Source organism: Patagioenas fasciata, chromosome 1, assembly GCF_037038585.1.
Source record: "Patagioenas fasciata isolate bPatFas1 chromosome 1, bPatFas1.hap1, whole genome shotgun sequence".
In the NCBI taxonomy this organism is placed as follows: domain Eukaryota; kingdom Metazoa; phylum Chordata; class Aves; order Columbiformes; family Columbidae; genus Patagioenas; species Patagioenas fasciata.
The window spans coordinates 190,829,216-190,846,786 of NC_092520.1; the positions used below are offsets into that span (position 1 = coordinate 190,829,216).

Genomic DNA, 17,571 nt, shown 5'->3' on the forward strand with positions numbered 1-17,571 from the left:
TGAATTGCCTCTTCTGGAGCACTGAAAAATCCAAGAGTAAAGTCAGAAACAGTATCTATGATGTTTGGGAAAAAAAAAAAACCACACACACACACAAAAAAAAAACCCACACACTAACAACCAAGAATAAATTGGTGTTTTAGAAAATAAATTGAACTTCCATTAAGTACTCACAGCATCTGTAGAGGGCAGTATCATCCAACTAAATCCACTAAGGAATGGAATCCATAAAGCATGTGAAATTTTCAGCACATTCCTACAAATACACAGTTAAATCACATGAGGTCTTATTACTCATGTGGAACAGAATATGAACTAATATGAAAAGGTGGTAAATTGACACTCTGTGTAGTTGGGGCTAACAGAATGTGAAAAATAGAAAATAATAATTAAAATAGAATACATACTGAAATAAAGTAGAAAACATACTAAAATTAGTAGGAGTCCTTAAAAGATAGTTGTTATAAAACTGAATCAATAAGTAAGTTAGCTCAGTAGGTAGGTAGTATTGTGTAAAATGCACAACATTTCTTCAGAAATCAGCAAAAAGAACATCAGCATTTCAAAACTTATATTATTAATGTGAATGAGTGTTACCATAAGAGATTTATCGTTTACATAATGGGTGTCAGTTGAATTGTTATTGATAGTAATTCAAAGAGGATTATACATGACTGGAGTAGTAGTAGTAGTAACTCAACAGACTTAGAGTTTGTCTTCTAGATATTATTGAAAGACACTATAGAGTATCATTTCTTGTACATCACTTTTTCTAATAAATGATGCCAAATATTGTCTTTTAATAAACTGAAAATTCAATGTGAGCATGTCTAACATGGTGTCCTGTAAATCAGACATCTTTGCTTTCATTCAATTATAAAACAATGGAAAGAAAAAAAAACCCTTCAGCTGAGAACTTATTTATACATAACAGTGCATTCACCAGAAAATGATGAATTGTCTCCTTTTTATGACCATTACAGAAAAAAATGTCATTTAAACTTTTCCCAGTCTTTGTCATTGTTAATGCATATTGATGCTTGTTCTGAACTAGGGACTTCTTCATGAGACCTCTATGACTACCTCAACCTTCCAACCTCTGTTGAAAAACTGTAAGAGAAAGTAATATAAAGAAATGTGTAAAGGATCCAAACTCATCAATTTTTAGGGTGCAAAGAAATCTACTATAGATGAAATTGCCTCTTCAGCTGCTGTCATTGGAGTGATAGCCAAGTGGGCAAGAACTGCCCTGTTACAGAAGCCTCTTCCTTCCCCTTAGAAGGAATGCAAATGGAGTTGGATCATGTGGTTTGAAGGAACCCTGTCATCAGACAGATGAGACTGGGGTTTACAGTATTAATTAGTCCTGAGTTGAATAAGCAAGTCTGAATACTTCAAAGAGATTGTGTTCTGATCTCTCATGCATACATGTAGTTTCTTCTGAAATTAGTAGGAAATACTGATTTTAGCCTCCTCACCAGAAACTCAGGGACAGATTTTTCAGTAGCAACTTGTGCCTGCAATCACTTTGCACACTGAGCTGCAGGATTTAAGGAGTAGTGATTGATTTGGGTGTTTGAGTACTTTGAACTAAAACCAAGAAGATACTTGCAAGATCAGAGCCTAGACCTTTTTTCATAGAAAGCCCTGAAAGTCCCTAATATCAAGAAAATGGAAGCAGAAAGCTGCCTGGAAATCTGTGCTGTGTGAAGCTGTTTGTTTTTTGACATCATGTTTGGGACATGTGCTTTGTTGTCTTTTTTTCAGATACAACTCCATTCCCTCCTCCCTTTTCTCTGAAAGCTTTTTATTCCTCTAGAACTGGTCCCTTGAAATACCAGTGGAGTGCGACTGATTTCTAGACAGCAAAATTCTGATCCCATACAGAACATCCATTGAGTTAGGACTGTTCACAAAAGCAGAAGGCGTTCTTAGAAAATCTAGGGGTTTAATTCTAGCAAGTACAAAAGTGTTTATTTCTGTGTTTTATCTCATATAATGGTCACAGATCACAGTAAACTGCACAGATTGAAAAGAATCAGTCATTCTGTGTCAAAATCACAGTTTTAAAGTGGTTACTTTTTAAGTTATGGTTAAAATTCAAAAACGCAGACTTGGTCTCACCCACCATTGTGTTCCCGTATTTTAATGAGATTATAAAATATACTGTTTTAATCTTCATACAGGTTCCTGTGTCTAAATATTTCTGTCATCCAGCATTACAAGGCTGACATAAATCTGAAATCTAGACAATATCTAAATAATAATTTGATTGCCTGGAAAGGTGGAGGTAGGAAATGTAATTCTGGGCCCAGTAGAGTTGGACGAGGAAGTATTGCAAGAAGGATGTATCTATAAGGCGAGTTTCAGAATGGATAATGTGTTAAAATACAGAAGCCTTAAGTGCAATAGAGCAAGCACATAGAGACTATTGTTAGAAAATTTTCCCATTAAACTATTAGTCAGATTTGCATTATATGAGTGACAGTTTAATATCTAAGTGTTGTATACACATTCCAGTATTATATATTTAGATTCTTTAACTCAGTTGGCTTTCAGCTAATAAACAGATGAAAATGTAAAGCTTTCTTCTCCTATATTTTAACAACAATCTGCTATTCTTGCAAAGAGAAGTTTCCACTGCTGGAAGGCTGAATCACATAAGCTTGAACACTTTCCTTTACCCTCTATCTGCTTGTTTTCCTTAAGCTGGTTTGCAAATGTGTACACTTTCTGCAGTACATAGTAAAAAATAGAGGTAAGTGGTATTAAATAGGCTCTTTATAAGACACATTCACTTGTGCTGTACGTTTGTCAGAATTTAAACATGAACTGTTTCAATTTTCTCTGACTGCAGAGGCAAGTAATAGTAGCCATGAGTCTCGTATCGGTCTAGCTGAGAGTCTGGAATCAGAGAAGAAGACAGTTATACCACTTGTGGTCGTATCAGCCCTGACTTTTATCTGTCTAGTGATTCTTGTGGGTATTCTCATATACTGGAGGTAAGTTGCTTTTTGGTTGTTTGTTATTTTTCAGTTCTAAAGAGCTCTGATTTGAAAAATGTGATTGACATTGTTGAGCTGGTTTACAGGAAGGAGACTGGATCTTGTCGCTCACGGTGTCTTTGTGTTCCTCCCAGTTCTGCAGTGACATGAAGCTGTCAAAATAAGGAGGTTTCTGTCAAAAATGCTCAACTAAAATTATTTTTGGTTACAGAGGGTTGAACCATTGGAAATAGTTTATTTCCATATTGAGGGATATTAGTAAACAGTTACTTGTGATTGTTAATGCCTAGAAGCCAAGTGACTTAACTGAGCACTGAAGAACAGGAGGGAGAAGAAAAATAGCATGGCATGGGTTTGTTTCCTATCTTTCCAATTCTTTAACAGTTAAAAAAGGTAGTTGTCAATTCAGGATGAGAGTCTGTGATCCTCAACAGGACTATGTGAATAAGCTATTCATGTAGAACTGTAGGAGTGTACTGTAGCTGACACTATGCAAGACAGAACTGGGATAGTTTAATGTTAGTATATTAGTGTCAATATTTTAAGATCAATTATTGAGTAGCTCTTACGATATTCTGTGATTTAAAAATTGTTCTTCGTGATTCTGCCTGTCTCTGAACCACAATTTACCTCCCAGCTTTTCAGACCATTCAGTGGGTAACTACAGATGCATTTCATGTGCATACACATGCTCAGGCTCCCTCATGGGCCTGTTTCTCTGTGACTTGATAAGTTGATAAGACAGAAAAAAAAAAAATGGGCTAAAGAGAAGTGACAGCTATAAAAAGTCATGATAACATAATCAGTGAGGGCAAAAGACTCTACCTATCCTGTGAAATAAAGCACATCAGCTGGCATGGCACAGATCTCTTCCATACAGCAGAAGACTCTTCCCTCACAGGGGGAATAACCAGTGTGGTTGCATTCACATCACCTGCTGGGAATGGTCTCTGCCCTGTGCTGACACCAGACTGTGTTGAGCATCATGTGAAATAATGCAAGCTGGCCTGAGCTAAGAGCATGCCAGGAATCTCGTTAGCCATGTGACAGTATGTCGTAGTGCTCAAGCCTTTGGCTCTGTTTCATTGGTTCTCGATAAAGCCAGAGAGTCTTTCTAGGGACAGGTCTGCTTAAGCTTTCATAGAGCTTTCAGAATCCATGCACAGCCCTAACGCTTTCTCAAGGGTGCAGGTTGCCAGCGAGGAAACACAGTGGTCCAGTACAGGGAAGTAAATTGCAAAATCTTCCTGCTATGGAGATTTTTATTGTTTGGTGGTTGCCAGGAACCTGATCCTGTTACGGCTTCTGTAGTGCTGCCATGTAAACTACCTGCAAGAAACAGCTCTTCCAGGAGCTGTACAAACAAGAGGGAGAGGCAGGCCCAAACACTTCACAGATGCTTCCAGAGCTTGGGCTTTTTTTGTCGGTTTTGTAGTTTTTGTGGGGTTTTTTTGTTTGTTTGTTTTTGTTTGTTTTGTTTTGTTTTTATTTCTCCTACTCAATCCTGTTTAATCTACAATGCATAAGGTGATTAAGAACCAGGAACTTGACCTCAGACTGCCCTTTCCAAGCTACTGACTACTGTATTCTTTGGGCTATGGTGTCAGGGTTGAGCTTACTGACTTTTCTTCTAGTCTATTGGCACTGGTTTGCCCTCGGCTCAGCGGGGTGCATCCCACATGCAGACAGGATACAGCCCATCTCTGAGCACACTAGGCTTAACGAACTGAGTTCAGTCTTCCTTTGTTCCAGGCAAGATTTCTTCTTCTTTCTAAAGAAGTAGTTAGTTGCCATCTCATGTCCTGGTTTATGTCTAGTTGGATAATTATACTGTCCATCACAGGATTTCCAGCCAACCACTTCCACACTGAGAACCTCTTCCTCTCAAGTTACGCAACATGAACATTCATATTCATCTTCCAAAGGGTTTCATCCCCAATACTGAATAGTATTTGAAATCTCTTTTATTTGCCAAAGAACACCATCCATTTTAAAACCCAGATTGTACAGTGCAGTTCTAGTAATCCTACACATTACAAGCTTGTTTTTGCCGAATAACATTGTGTTCATTTCATATCCTTTCTCTGGGAATGAACAATTCTGTAACATAGGTCTTTCAAAATAAAACAAAAATCCTGTTAGCAGTAATATCTTCTTGAACTTGAATTTAATCTTTCCTATATTTCTTGTGTACTGCAAAATAAAATATGGAGCTCTTTTTTTGTTAATCCTCAAGGAAATTTTCTTGGCATTATGATAACACCAGTAATGTGTTTCTTATTTCAGAAGAATTAAAAATAAACAGTATGTACTGTAGGTAGGACTTCGTGGCCCTCTTCCAAAGGTGCCAAAACCCTCACCTCTTGTTAAAGCCTGGGAAAAATCGGAACATTAACTTTATTGCTATGCAGTTTATAATAAGCCTAGAAAATAGCAGTCTAAAGACGGTAAGAATTTTTGTGGTTAGGTTTTTTTTTTTAATAATTGATGTGAACTGTCAGTGTTTCTTTTTATAATGTTTTGTTTTTATCTGGGCCAGTTATTTTCACTTATTAAAGCTCATGAATCATTTAGGTTTGCAAGAAGTTATTCTATATTCCGTTGGCAACAGTACTCAAGAATTGCATTGGTATGTCCTAGTGGGGTATTTGAGTGAATAGTGCTTTGAGCTGTTTCCACCATTAGCTCCTAATTTGAATCTGCAAAAGGTGAGTTATTTGATTTAAGAATCAAATAACTACCAAGAGCGACAAGTTCCAGTTTCTCAAGGTTAAAGAAAGGCAAAATTATTTTGTTCTTCACTTGAATGACTTGTATCAGAAAAATAATTCCGTACCATCTGTTGTTTGGGTTTTGGGGTTGTTGTTTGGTTTTTTTTTTTTTTTAATATGAAATTGTTAATCATCACTTGAGGAAATTCCCCAATCTCTCCACTATCTCATTAGACACAATTTCAATCTTTCTGTGATAAAATATTCATTTATCTGACAGGGATGAAAACTTTTAATGGCAATATTATCTAAAGTTTGTCTAATTGCCAGTAGGAAAATACACAATTTTGAACTAGTCTAGTTCTGTGTATCAGATCTTTTGTAATTCAAGCAATTTTCAAGCAATGTCATTTTCCTTTCATTTCTTCAACGTGATTAAGATTACAGTGGAATGAACAAGGAGATTCTTTTGCCTGTTTGATGGCCTTGTCATCTGCATAGGGTTTTTTTTCAGCTTTAGAGGGAGTTTTCCATCCAAATCTAGAGGCTGTCTGTCTTTCTCAGTGTCCATCTATTTGACTGAGTCCTTGCAGCAGAGATGCAGCAGGGATATTTGAATCTCCTTGCTCTGTTCTTTTCCTTTCTGAATGGCTTCATCATTCCCATTTTGCTGAATTAACCTTATCTGTTAAGGTCACTGAAATAAGAAGTTTCTCTGTGCTGACATATAATATACTGGAAATTGCTTCTGCATGTGTGTACTCTTCTGGAACAGTTCATAGAAGTGATAAATGAAAATAAACCTGCTGAAATGATGTATAGGAAGAAATGTCAGGCTATTTGTGCAGATCAATTTTTATAATGGTTATCAGAAGAGCTTGGAAAACAGTAAAATGGTAAGAGTTGTCAGTGGGAGTTGCATCATTCAAGATGCTTTTTCAAAAAATATATGTGAATCTCAGTAAGAGACTAGCTCTAATAATGTGAACGGTAAACCACTGATGCAGTTCCAGCTACATTTCTATTAACAGACATTCTGAATATCAGCTGGGTGTCATGAAGCCTCCTAGACATTACATGACAGAAATGCTTCAGAAATGACCAACCCAATGACAGACAACACCCTAAATAGTCATTTAAATTTTGTCTTTCCTGTACCACCCTATAGCTTCAAAACACAGCTGTCAGAGAACGTTACTTTCTTATCTACTGTTTGAACTGGTGGCTCGGGTCCTGTGCCAGATTTAAGGCAACAAAGTTGAGAACGCCTTCTAAGGACAGTTAAACTCGCACATGCAGGGACACACTAACAACAGATTTAAACTTACAAAGGCCACACTCACCCATCCATGAGGGAAGAACTTCTCAACTATGTGACTTCAATTTTAAATAAAAGAGTTAATAAAATTAAAAAAAAAAAATTCAGCTGATGAGCACTTAAAAATTAATTGGAACCATTTAAAAATGGAATAATTTGAATCACTAGATCTGTTGAGGATCCATTTGAGGATCTTTGGAGCCATCAGATTGTTAAATGATCAGAACAATTCAAAAATAAATTTTAATAAGAGTTTGGCAATACCTGTTGGGAGATACCTTGTGAGCACAGAAGACCCTGAAATTCTCAAAGAAAGAAATAATTGTGCCTCTAAGACTGTTCTGGATGCACAGTGGATATGCAAACCCATCCTGTCACAGATACCTCTGATTCTTGAGGTTCATCTCCCTTCTTGGCCGACACGAGCGATGACCTCTCTGCACACACGTGCACACGGGCACACACACACAGCTCCGCACCATGTCACCTGCCTCGGTGACAGTCCCAGTCAGGCTCTGAGCAGTCCCTACCCCAGCAGGGGCATCTCCTCAGCCAAGGTCCAGGCGCCCACTGGCCAGGAAGACCATGTCGTCTACAATCTGAGGCGCAGCCCTATCCCAGGTTATTCGCATTTAAGTGTTCATTCACATCTATCATCCCTCCAAAGAGCTGCTGCTGCTACACGGCTTCCCCTACAGACACAGACACTAATTAACTCAATGGCTTAGCACTGTCTCCATATATAAAGTATGTGTTTGAAGAAGTGCGGTGTCTAAATTACAAATTACGGTTTTAGGTTGAAGATCTAAATGCTGTGATGAAAGGTGTAAATTAAATAATCAGGTTAACATTGAATGATGAACCCTTTGTCTGGAAGTTTGAAATAGTCATCACTTTTTTCATTAACAACAAGTGATAATTAACAAGACATAGTTATTAACATTAGGTTTAGTCATGACGGCTTTCACTGCTGATACGGAAGCAGATGGAGTGCCTATTTATGAGTCTTATTACAGGTTAAGTCAACTGCTATGAATTTGTCTCCCAAATGTGCTAAGGGTGTAATTTATTTTCAGCTACAATTAACTTGTTAAAGATTAAAGTTACAGTAGCTCAGTGAGGGATAGTGAATGTATGGCATATTACAAGTACATTTTAAGTACTGCTTTAGATGTGAAAGCCATTATGCTAATTAAATTCTTTTTAGGTCAGCCTTTTCTCAAGCAAGGAGGTGACAAAACTGTGTAATGTTAGTCTCTAAACTTTATGTCTGATCATTGTTCATAAGCAGCAGACATCAGGGGGAGGACGTATTTTGCTTTTAAAGGTTTAGTGTCAGACAGGTTGGCATGTTTGGTTGGTACTGTTTTTCATAAACATAATGCATCAGTATTCTTCGTACCCAGCAGGCAGGGCCAGACTTCACTGAAGTGTTTAGTGATTTGAAGCACTCTAATACTTACCAGCCTCTCACAGACGTTTCACACACAGTCCTGAGACTCTCGAGTATTACGCGCGCACTGAGACAGCCACTCCCACCTCAGCACCTGCTAACTCTATGGAGTGCTAATGTCAGAGCCTCGTTAAAAATTAGGAATATGTTCCCAGGCACATCCTGAATGTCTTCTTGGTCTGCACCCAAAATTGCAATTTCTAGGTAAAACCAAGTACATAATGGATAGTCTTACTCCAAACATGTCATGCAAAGCCCAGTCTCCTCCATGACCATCACAAATTTACTTTTAGAGGATTCTAGCTGGAATCCAAATGTGTTTGTTGTGTGATTCACCAGCACTATTTTGCATGCCACAATTTTCCCTTTGATGTAGCTGCCCACTTTTTTTTGTGCTTTAAGAGGATCTGCATTGTACAAAGGCATAAAATTCCCAACAGATTCCAAGAGTATGGGCATGTTTCCCAAAGGCTTAATTCAAATAAGCTTACCAAAGACTTTATGATATACATTAATGGTTCTGGAAAGAAAAACAACATCCACATATTCCCTATCCCTCAAAGTAGCTTCAGAATTTCTTTTTCGTTATAACTATTATATGAGGGGTTTCATTAGTGCAGTGATACAGGAACAGTATAGAAGAATGTAAAATAACAGTGATTACACAAAATAGCAAACAATCATACAATAGCTTCAGCCAACAGCTTTGAAGAAGCAGAATCTTGTCAATATAAAATTAGATTAAAATTTTCCTGATGCATATAGTTCTTTTTAAATTTAATGACTAATGAATAATAATTCAAATAGATTAAGTGACCCAGAGTAAAGATTGTTATTAGCCTGTCTAATCATATGGAGATTTTTTAATTAAGGAGGCTTTGCAATGCTTACAGCAGCAGTTGGTTATTTAGTCCTTTGAAGAGCTTGGGCTCTTAACAGATGCTATTCTTATTATCTTCACATCTGGATTACAGCATAGATACAAATAACACTGAGGATCATAGTTAAGGTTGATTCAATTTGTATTCATCCTTCAATGTTTTTGCAACAAAGCTAGCATCTTCTGGAGTTATAAATTCCCCTGTTCCTGTCTGTCAGCTTCAGGAAGTCCTTGTTTAAGGTGCCCCTCAGTGTTGCAATTACATTACGAAAAAAATGCTTTAGCTCCAGTTATAGTAATTGCGGAGCCACCGTTTCATGTGTTACAGGGCATGTTGTCTTTTATTGCATTTCTGTGTCTGCAGTAGGATCTATCGATGAATTACCAGAACTGATCTCATACGTTGCTCAGTCTTCATGCTAGCATAGTCACGTGAAAGGGAACAGTAATTATGTGTGCCAATTTGGATAAGCAAGGAAGACAATGGCATTTTTTATACTTGGAATTGTTGTGCAGCATCTACAGTAGCTCCTGATGCAGAGTTCCTCTTTCAGCTTTCGCTATGTCTGGTGTGTGCTCTGTCTTCTGCCTCTGGTATAGGTAAAGATGCATGAATCTGTATAATACTGAGTTAATGTAGTGTCTTCAGGTTGTATGCATAATTCGGTGGTGTATTAGGGGAATATTTATATTACAGCAGTAGTATTTGACACTCCATGAAAAACTGATGTTCAAGACTGTGATTTTCTTTCTTACTCAGTAATGCCAGAATTCCAAAAGATCTCAGGTAATGTTTTATTTTTGCAATATTTATTTACATTTCTTCCTCTCTAGGAAATGTTTCCAGACTGCTCACTTTTATTTAGAAGATAATACATCACCTCGAGTGATTTCTGCTCCACCAGCTCCAGTCTTCCCAGTCTCAGGTATTTTTTTGTCAACTGTTCTGTGGATTGGTGTTAGCTGTTGGAAGAACCTGCCCTGTATGTGTCCGTATTAATTCTTCACATAGTGTAATATCTGTAAACCAGATTTGTTCCCTCTTGTACTAATAAACACAAGTGCACTTGACAGAGGCAGAGACTAGCGTTACTAATATTCTCTCCTGTAGGTAACAAGGAAGAGAAATATCCTCACCTTACAGAGTTGTCTCAAAGATACCCTGTGCCTTTTAGCCATTTGAGGTGTAGCCTCACTAGAAAAGTCTTCTGGTGTAGAAATTAGAGCTATACTAAATAACTCTGGTTCATTGTCACAAAGTAGAGGATTACACAAGCAACGTAGTCTGCTGTATTTCTTCCTCTAATTGAATTTGTCGCATTTTATAGAACATGATCTATTCTTTTTACCAGCAGGACCAATATGTGCCTCATCTATCTGCATTTCATTTCAATTACAATGTTTTCTTTAACTGATAGATTTTACTAGCACATTTACTACTACTAAAGTTCTCTGTAAGTCTCTCATAAAAATGATACATAAGTGCGGGATATTATTAGCATCTTCTGGTTTCATATTGACCACTGTTATTTGGAGAAACTTACTTTTCTTTCCTCCTCAGAGTATCAGAGGAGCACATGCAGCCCTCCCAGCTTCTTCAGTCTGAGTAGAATAAAAAGTACCTTAAATAGATTAATTCTACAGCAGATCCCGAACCATATTTTCACACATAATAGAAAGATATCTTGTTCCACAAGTAATGCTTTTGCAAACTCTACAAAAGGGGATGGTTTCCCTTGGAATGACTAAGGGAAACAGAGTCAGCCCTTGTGTAGGTAACTAGTAAACACAATTAATAAATCCAAAACATTAGGCTTCTGTTGTAACTGAATTGTAGGGATCTTTAGATGCCTCTTGTATTGATTGCTGTTGTTAGGGGATGCATAACCTTTTTCTAAATGGTTAATAGGCAGGGATGTAGCTTGATTTCAGAAAATGTGATTATATATTAATGTGAAGTGGCAATAATTGTAGGAAATCTCTGCTCTCACTCTCTGTCATTAACTAGATTGGAGTACAGCTGTATAATTTTACTGCATTTTTTCCTGACAAGCTCACTTCAGGGAGATAATGTTTTCCATTGTCATAAGACAGAATTGCAGTTACAGTTATTCTGAGTGCTTAAAATAAGATGCTGAAGGTTTTCCTTCCAAAATATTAACTTAAACAGTGTTTCTGACTGAAAGATACATAAAATATTTTATGGAAAAAGTTGAAAGCACTGAGGATATATTTTTGTTTTATTTTGTGATGTCAAGAGAGCAGGTTTTGTGTTTTCTCTTGGACAAGTGTTTCACCAGTGTAATTTTACAGCAATTGAGACTAACCGTAGTATAATACTGGCAAAGAGCATAGAGCAGGATGAGCCTTTTGTAACTGCTAAGTTTAATTTTTTATTATTACTATTATGACTGAAATTGCACTCTGCAGATCTCATTATATATTAAGTTTTCCTTTTGTGGGGTTTCATTGGCAGAGACAGGAGAATTTCAGTTATTCACAGAAAATGCCCTGGCACTTCACAACCTAATTCAAAGACACATTTAGAACAAATAATGAATTACAGGGTAATATTAGGACCCACTATCAACCTTTAAGTACTTTCAAGTGATTCCTGTCATTCAGATATAAAATGTATTCCTGGAGTCAGAAGTGATTGAATTGGGAGATTAGCATTGACAAGGAAAAAAAACAGCAACAACACCAGACCTGAGATCTCTCTGTCCCTTACTGTCCCTGCCCTTAGGGTCATCTACCTTCCCTTCTGGTTTCATGTTTGCATATCATTAGAATAAACGCTTTACGCCAGGTTTCATGTATGAAGCATATTACGCATTTGTTCAGCTTCTCCTGGGCTTGACTAGATAAATTCACTTTTTGTATTCATTGCGTTCATGTAAGTGGAAGACCAGATAGATTTCAGTACAAATCAACAAATTATTCATAACTTATAGCTAAATTTGTTAGGTGGCCTAAATGCTGAACATCTGTTCATGTAAATAACAGGTCCTTGTTCAATGGTTTTTATATTTCTTTCTCATATGGAACAGTGATAATATTACAAATTGTGAAATAAACATGTTTTTAATCCATGAAAGGCTTTGGGGAAAAAAAAGGAAAAAAAAAAAAAAGTAGTATTCTTCAGAATGAAAAGTAACTGAAATAATGTCATCCTTTAACAGGTAATTAATTAACAGAAGAGGTGACTTTGTTTACATAGCATATTTGCAGGAAAAAGCAGATAAAAAGTTCCAAAGCTTTTTGACATGATCTCTAATGCATGTTCTGTGCAAGAGTGTTCTTCTGTATTTGTGTAAAGTAAAACTGAAATGTCCTGAAATATAAACATCAGATGGAAAATTCACACTCAGTATCAGGACCCAGAAGTTGCATTTATTGGTTAAGAATATAGTTGTTGTCTTTGTGAGTATCCAAAAAGTCTTAAACTTGAATCTTTCACTTAAAACCTAATGTGAAAATTTGCGGTCAGTACTCCCAGGATCAGAGATAAGATCATTTATAAATTGGTAATCAGAATCAAGGGGAGTATGGGGGAAAAATCTCTACTGAAATACTCACTCATGCAGTTAAAGGTGAAAATTAGTTGTTGTTTCATAGGGATGCCAATGCAAACGTGCAACACATGAATTGAAATTATGCTACTGGTATAATGGTGCATCCATATAGTTGGCTCAGGACTATGTGGCCAGTCCATGTACTGTGTTAGAGTCCCAGTGCAACACGAATCAGCCCAAAGCACCCAGACTCCTCTGCCTGATCATCCTTTCTTTACCAGTGTTATTCAGAGCTCTGCTCCTACCTCCCCCATCGAACATCGTGTAGTAAACTCCCAGTCCTCCCATTTCCCGTTGACTTCATAGGTAGTTCTGAGTGTTCTTCAACTGACAGACAAGCTCAGCATCTTGCAGAGTCAGCACCTTGATTTTGAGGATTTAAAGAGAGAGCAAGACCTAGGAAGGCATTTTCTATATCTTCTTTGCAAATGGTCATTTAGAAGCGTATAAGTGCTAGAGAATTATTTTAGAAATGTTAATGATGTTAAAGAGTGCTTCTATTTTTGTGGGAGCTGTATACCCAAAGTTCATGTCAAAAATTCTATTTCAGAATGTTGTGTGGATTGCCTACATATAAACTTTTTTATATGTCACTCGCTTTTTATTCTTCATAAATATGTTTTTTGTCTTTTCCCATCCCTAAGATGATGTTGGAGCAATTCCAATAAAGCATTTTCCAAAACATGTTGCAGATTTACATGCAAGTAGTGGTTTTTCTGAAGAATTTGAGGTATGGTTCTATGATGTCATCTTTCTTCTTAGCACATACAAATAATTTTAAGTTCAAATGCCTGAAACAGTGAACAGGGTATTACATTCTGACTTGGACACCAATTTCATAAACGCATGTAAATATGAGTACTGTGAGCCCAGTAAGGACTGTTTATGCATAAGGACTAGTGAGATTTGTAAAATCTAACAGGACTGGCATGCAAATGGCAACATTTATCACTGTGGTGATATACTGAATGATTGTGTGAATAGACTATGCAAAGTTAATGCAATCTCAATGGTTAATCAGATACAGTTTTAGATCTAAAGGGTTTCCAACACTAATGCAAATTGAATTTGCAGAAGCTACCCACATTTGTTTGCTCCATTTACAGAGAAAAAAATATGGAAGTAATAATGAGTACACTTGGCAAGACTTCTGATTAACAGGGGAGCTAATCTAGTCTTCCTAAGTAGTCATGAAAGCTTTACAGTTCCTATCCTAAAATATATGGTTCACATGAGGTATTTCAGAACTTTGAAGCATATGCTTTCGTCATTTAATGCTACTATCACCATATCTAACTAGTGAACTTCATTGTTTTTCACACTCATATGCATTACAAGCAATTTAACGACTGATATGTTCTAACCTAAGTCATAAAATAAACATCATAAACTCAAATTCTGTAATTAAAGCTGGGCTATTAAGATTCTTGAGAAGGATTTCTAACAAAATCAGTCAGTCGAAATGGAAGCAAGTTTTTTAATTGATCTCTGTTAATTTAAAATATGATGGCAATGTTCCTAGTGCAAAAACAATACTGAAAGTGAAGAAATTCATAGTTTTGCATCTTCGGAGTTTGCTTTTGGTTCCCCAGCTAGTGTATTATGATCTAGTGGACAAAAAATACCATGCCATTCACCTAACCTTCTTCAGCAGCATTTCTTCTCCAATTAATTTAATGTTCAAACATCCACCTGATTGTGGGACGAATTTGTAAATACTTGGGAATGTCCAGTACCTGTTCACACGTTCCACGTGTGTGTACACACTGCTGGGACTGGGCTCCAGCTGGGTTGGCAGTTAATACGAGCAAACATTGAAGGACTATGTGTAAATACAATGGTTACAAAGTTCTCTCACCATTAGAGGGGACAGCAATATAGAAATCAAATTGTTCAGCCTAAATTGTTCTTTTCCTAAATTGCAGCAGTGATGCAAACACCAGATATGCTGCATCTCACTGAGCTACACCTACACCATCTCAACTATTTCATGCTTGTTTTAACTATTACAAAAAACTCAGTCTCCTTATCATGTCTTGAAGATGCCTTTTGGCTTTACAGACTACCCCCAAATTAGTGTCCTGGTCTTTTCTTTACCAATAAAGAACTTAGAAGAAATGGAAAAATTTAATATAGTCATTGTCTCTGCAGAGTCAGCTTACATTTGGAGAGGAGAGTACAGGGGTGTTCAGGTTTTTATTTATATTACTTTAAAACAACTCGTATTTAAAATCTAATGTTCAGACTTGTAACCACTTTTCATATATGTATTTAAATAGCTGAATGTGAAGGTGATTAATATGAAAATAAATCCTAAAAGTGCTGGAAAACATTATTACAGTATTTTTAGTCATGACAACGTATTTCCTACTTAACAATGAGAACCTTATAAGTGCTTGAGTTTCCTGTCAGTTAATCAATACAATTTAAAAAAAAAAAAAAAAATATAGACTTTATACCTGTCTTTATACCTGTCTTCTCAGGCCTGTCTCTGTCTTTTTTTATAAAAACGTTGGGTTCATTGAGAAACTGGTGACAGACTGAGAGTTATAACGCTGTCCTTCACCAGAGCACCCTGAGGTCAGCAACAAACCCTCCTGCTCTGGGGAAGGTTTTACAGCTGGATGCAAAGACAGCAAAGCCATTGCCCAGAGAAACTACTGCAGTTATAAGGACCAATAACACATCCAACAAACAGTTAAATATATAGATAATCTGTCTAAAGTCAGTGATGTTGCTCATGTGTATAAACTTTCACCAGCCTAAGGTCTAACATTAAAGCTAATGATCGGAAAACAGATGCTGGTATTCTAACAGGAAAATGACCTCTAGTTTCCTTTAAGAGTTACGTCAGCTTTGTTGTTATTATGGAGTTATATATTGCATGACCATAACTGTTTTCCATATAGTAATTGTAATTTATATAAACACTTTTATCCATTTGTTCTGTGCTGTGGAATTTGATTTTTTTTACTTTTTTTGCATTCATTCCCTCATTAGACACTGAAAGAGTTTTATCAGGTAAGGAATTATTTCACTGCATTTTTTTAGCAATGAAGTAGTTGTAAAATATCATAGATAAATGGGTATAAGGCTGTGGTTCTTTTTGTGCTGACAACTGTATTTTAAGACATTTTATGTAGCTTAGTACTTACTAAAGTATGACATACTTTTTTTTATTTATTTTATTTTTAAGGAAATCCAGAGCTGTACTGTAGATCTAGGTGTTACATCAGACAGCTCTAATCATCCTGACAACAAGAATAAGAATCGATACATAAACATTGTTGCTTGTAAGTAAATGCATCACATGGTGTTTTTTTCAGAGATACTTATAGGCAAATATAGATTTATATTTTATTAAAGGAAAATAAAAATACCTCTGCACTGAAAGCTCTGGGTACTGTTCAGCAAAGTGCTTGGAGAGGAACAGCATGATATTTCACATCTCTTCAAGTCAGTCCTCTGGCATTTTGCTGCTTTGATGAGCATGTGTTAGCAAGACGTATTTGTCTCTTCTGTGATGACCCAAAGGGAGATGAGAGATTTCTTTATAATTCCAATATAAAGCCAAAGAAGTGATATTTTGATTGCCAAAATAATCATATTTGATCTGGAATAATGATGAGTTATCCTCTCTAGGAGCTTCACAATCCCTGGATATGTTTACTGTCATATACTGGTTTTACGGGGTATTGTGCCCTGCCACAAGATCATCTTCATTAGCCAGGACACGTTTTCCCATTGTGTTGCCCTTCTTCACTATCCCAGATTTTTCTTTTCTGAAACACATCTACTGAGTTTTGTTAAGCTTCCATTGAAGCTATTGCCTCTGGGCTCTTGATCATTTTGGTGGCTTAATATATTTTTCTTAACTCTCTGTAGTATTATAACTTTGTCCTGGTAACAAGAAGCTCTAAATTAAATATGTGTTCAGCATTCAACATCAGTAAAGCTTAACAGAAAAAGATACAAAATGAGCCCATCTGGCAGAAGACAGTGGTTTACCAGCAGTGAGAAATCCCATTCCAACTGTTTGAACGTACCCCTAGAGGGAAGGAAAGTCAGGGATTTTCCTTTGCCACTCTGTGTTTGCACCTGATTGTACAAAAGGTGAAAACCCAGAGGCTTTTTTATCAAAGGGCAATGCACAAGCAGCTTAGGGCACCTCAAGTAGCAAGAATTGCCCTGTGGAGCTGAATCGAGTCATCCCAGGGCAGCCAGGGCACCACGCAGCCATGGCGATCCCTGGCTCTTGGGAAATGTGTTCCAGTGCCTAAAACGACCCCAGGTGCTTCTGTTCAGGCAGCTAAATTCTGAATCTTTGAATCCTTGGATTCATTATTTTATTTTTCAGGAAACTAGAAGTTTGAATCTGATTCATACCTAAGCACAGGATGTTTGCATATGTGATTATCACTGCATTAGTCTTAAGTATAGTAAAAATTCATTTCAGTATTTTTAAAGACGATTTTTTATAGGAAGAATATAATTCTTGCAGAAAACTGTGCTTATTATCTCCCTTGTTTTACTACAGATGATCATACTAGGGTTAAATTAGCACAGCTTGCAGAAAAGGATGGAAAACTGACTGATTACATTAATGCCAACTACGTTGATGTAAGTGCC

General features: G+C 36.7%; 1 protein-coding gene across 5 annotated transcripts in view; it reads left to right on the forward strand.

The window, feature by feature from the left end:
• The window catches only part of PTPRZ1 (protein tyrosine phosphatase receptor type Z1), a 139,305-nt gene that overhangs the window by 105,523 nt on the left and 16,211 nt on the right, over positions 1-17,571 (forward strand). For 3 of the 5 annotated variants that reach the window (XM_065837915.2, XM_065837933.2, XM_065837941.2), the window contains exons 13-17: positions 2,858-3,002; positions 10,202-10,293; positions 13,587-13,672; positions 16,139-16,235; positions 17,480-17,562. In XM_065837915.2, the coding sequence (XP_065693987.2) occupies positions 2,858-3,002; positions 10,202-10,293; positions 13,587-13,672; positions 16,139-16,235; positions 17,480-17,562 (503 nt within the window). Of the gene's footprint in view, positions 1-2,857; positions 3,003-10,201; positions 10,294-13,586; positions 13,673-15,942; positions 15,964-16,138; positions 16,236-17,479; positions 17,563-17,571 lie in introns of all 5 variants that reach the window. The other 2 variants (XM_065837906.2, XM_065837924.2) reach the window with 1 other exon arrangement.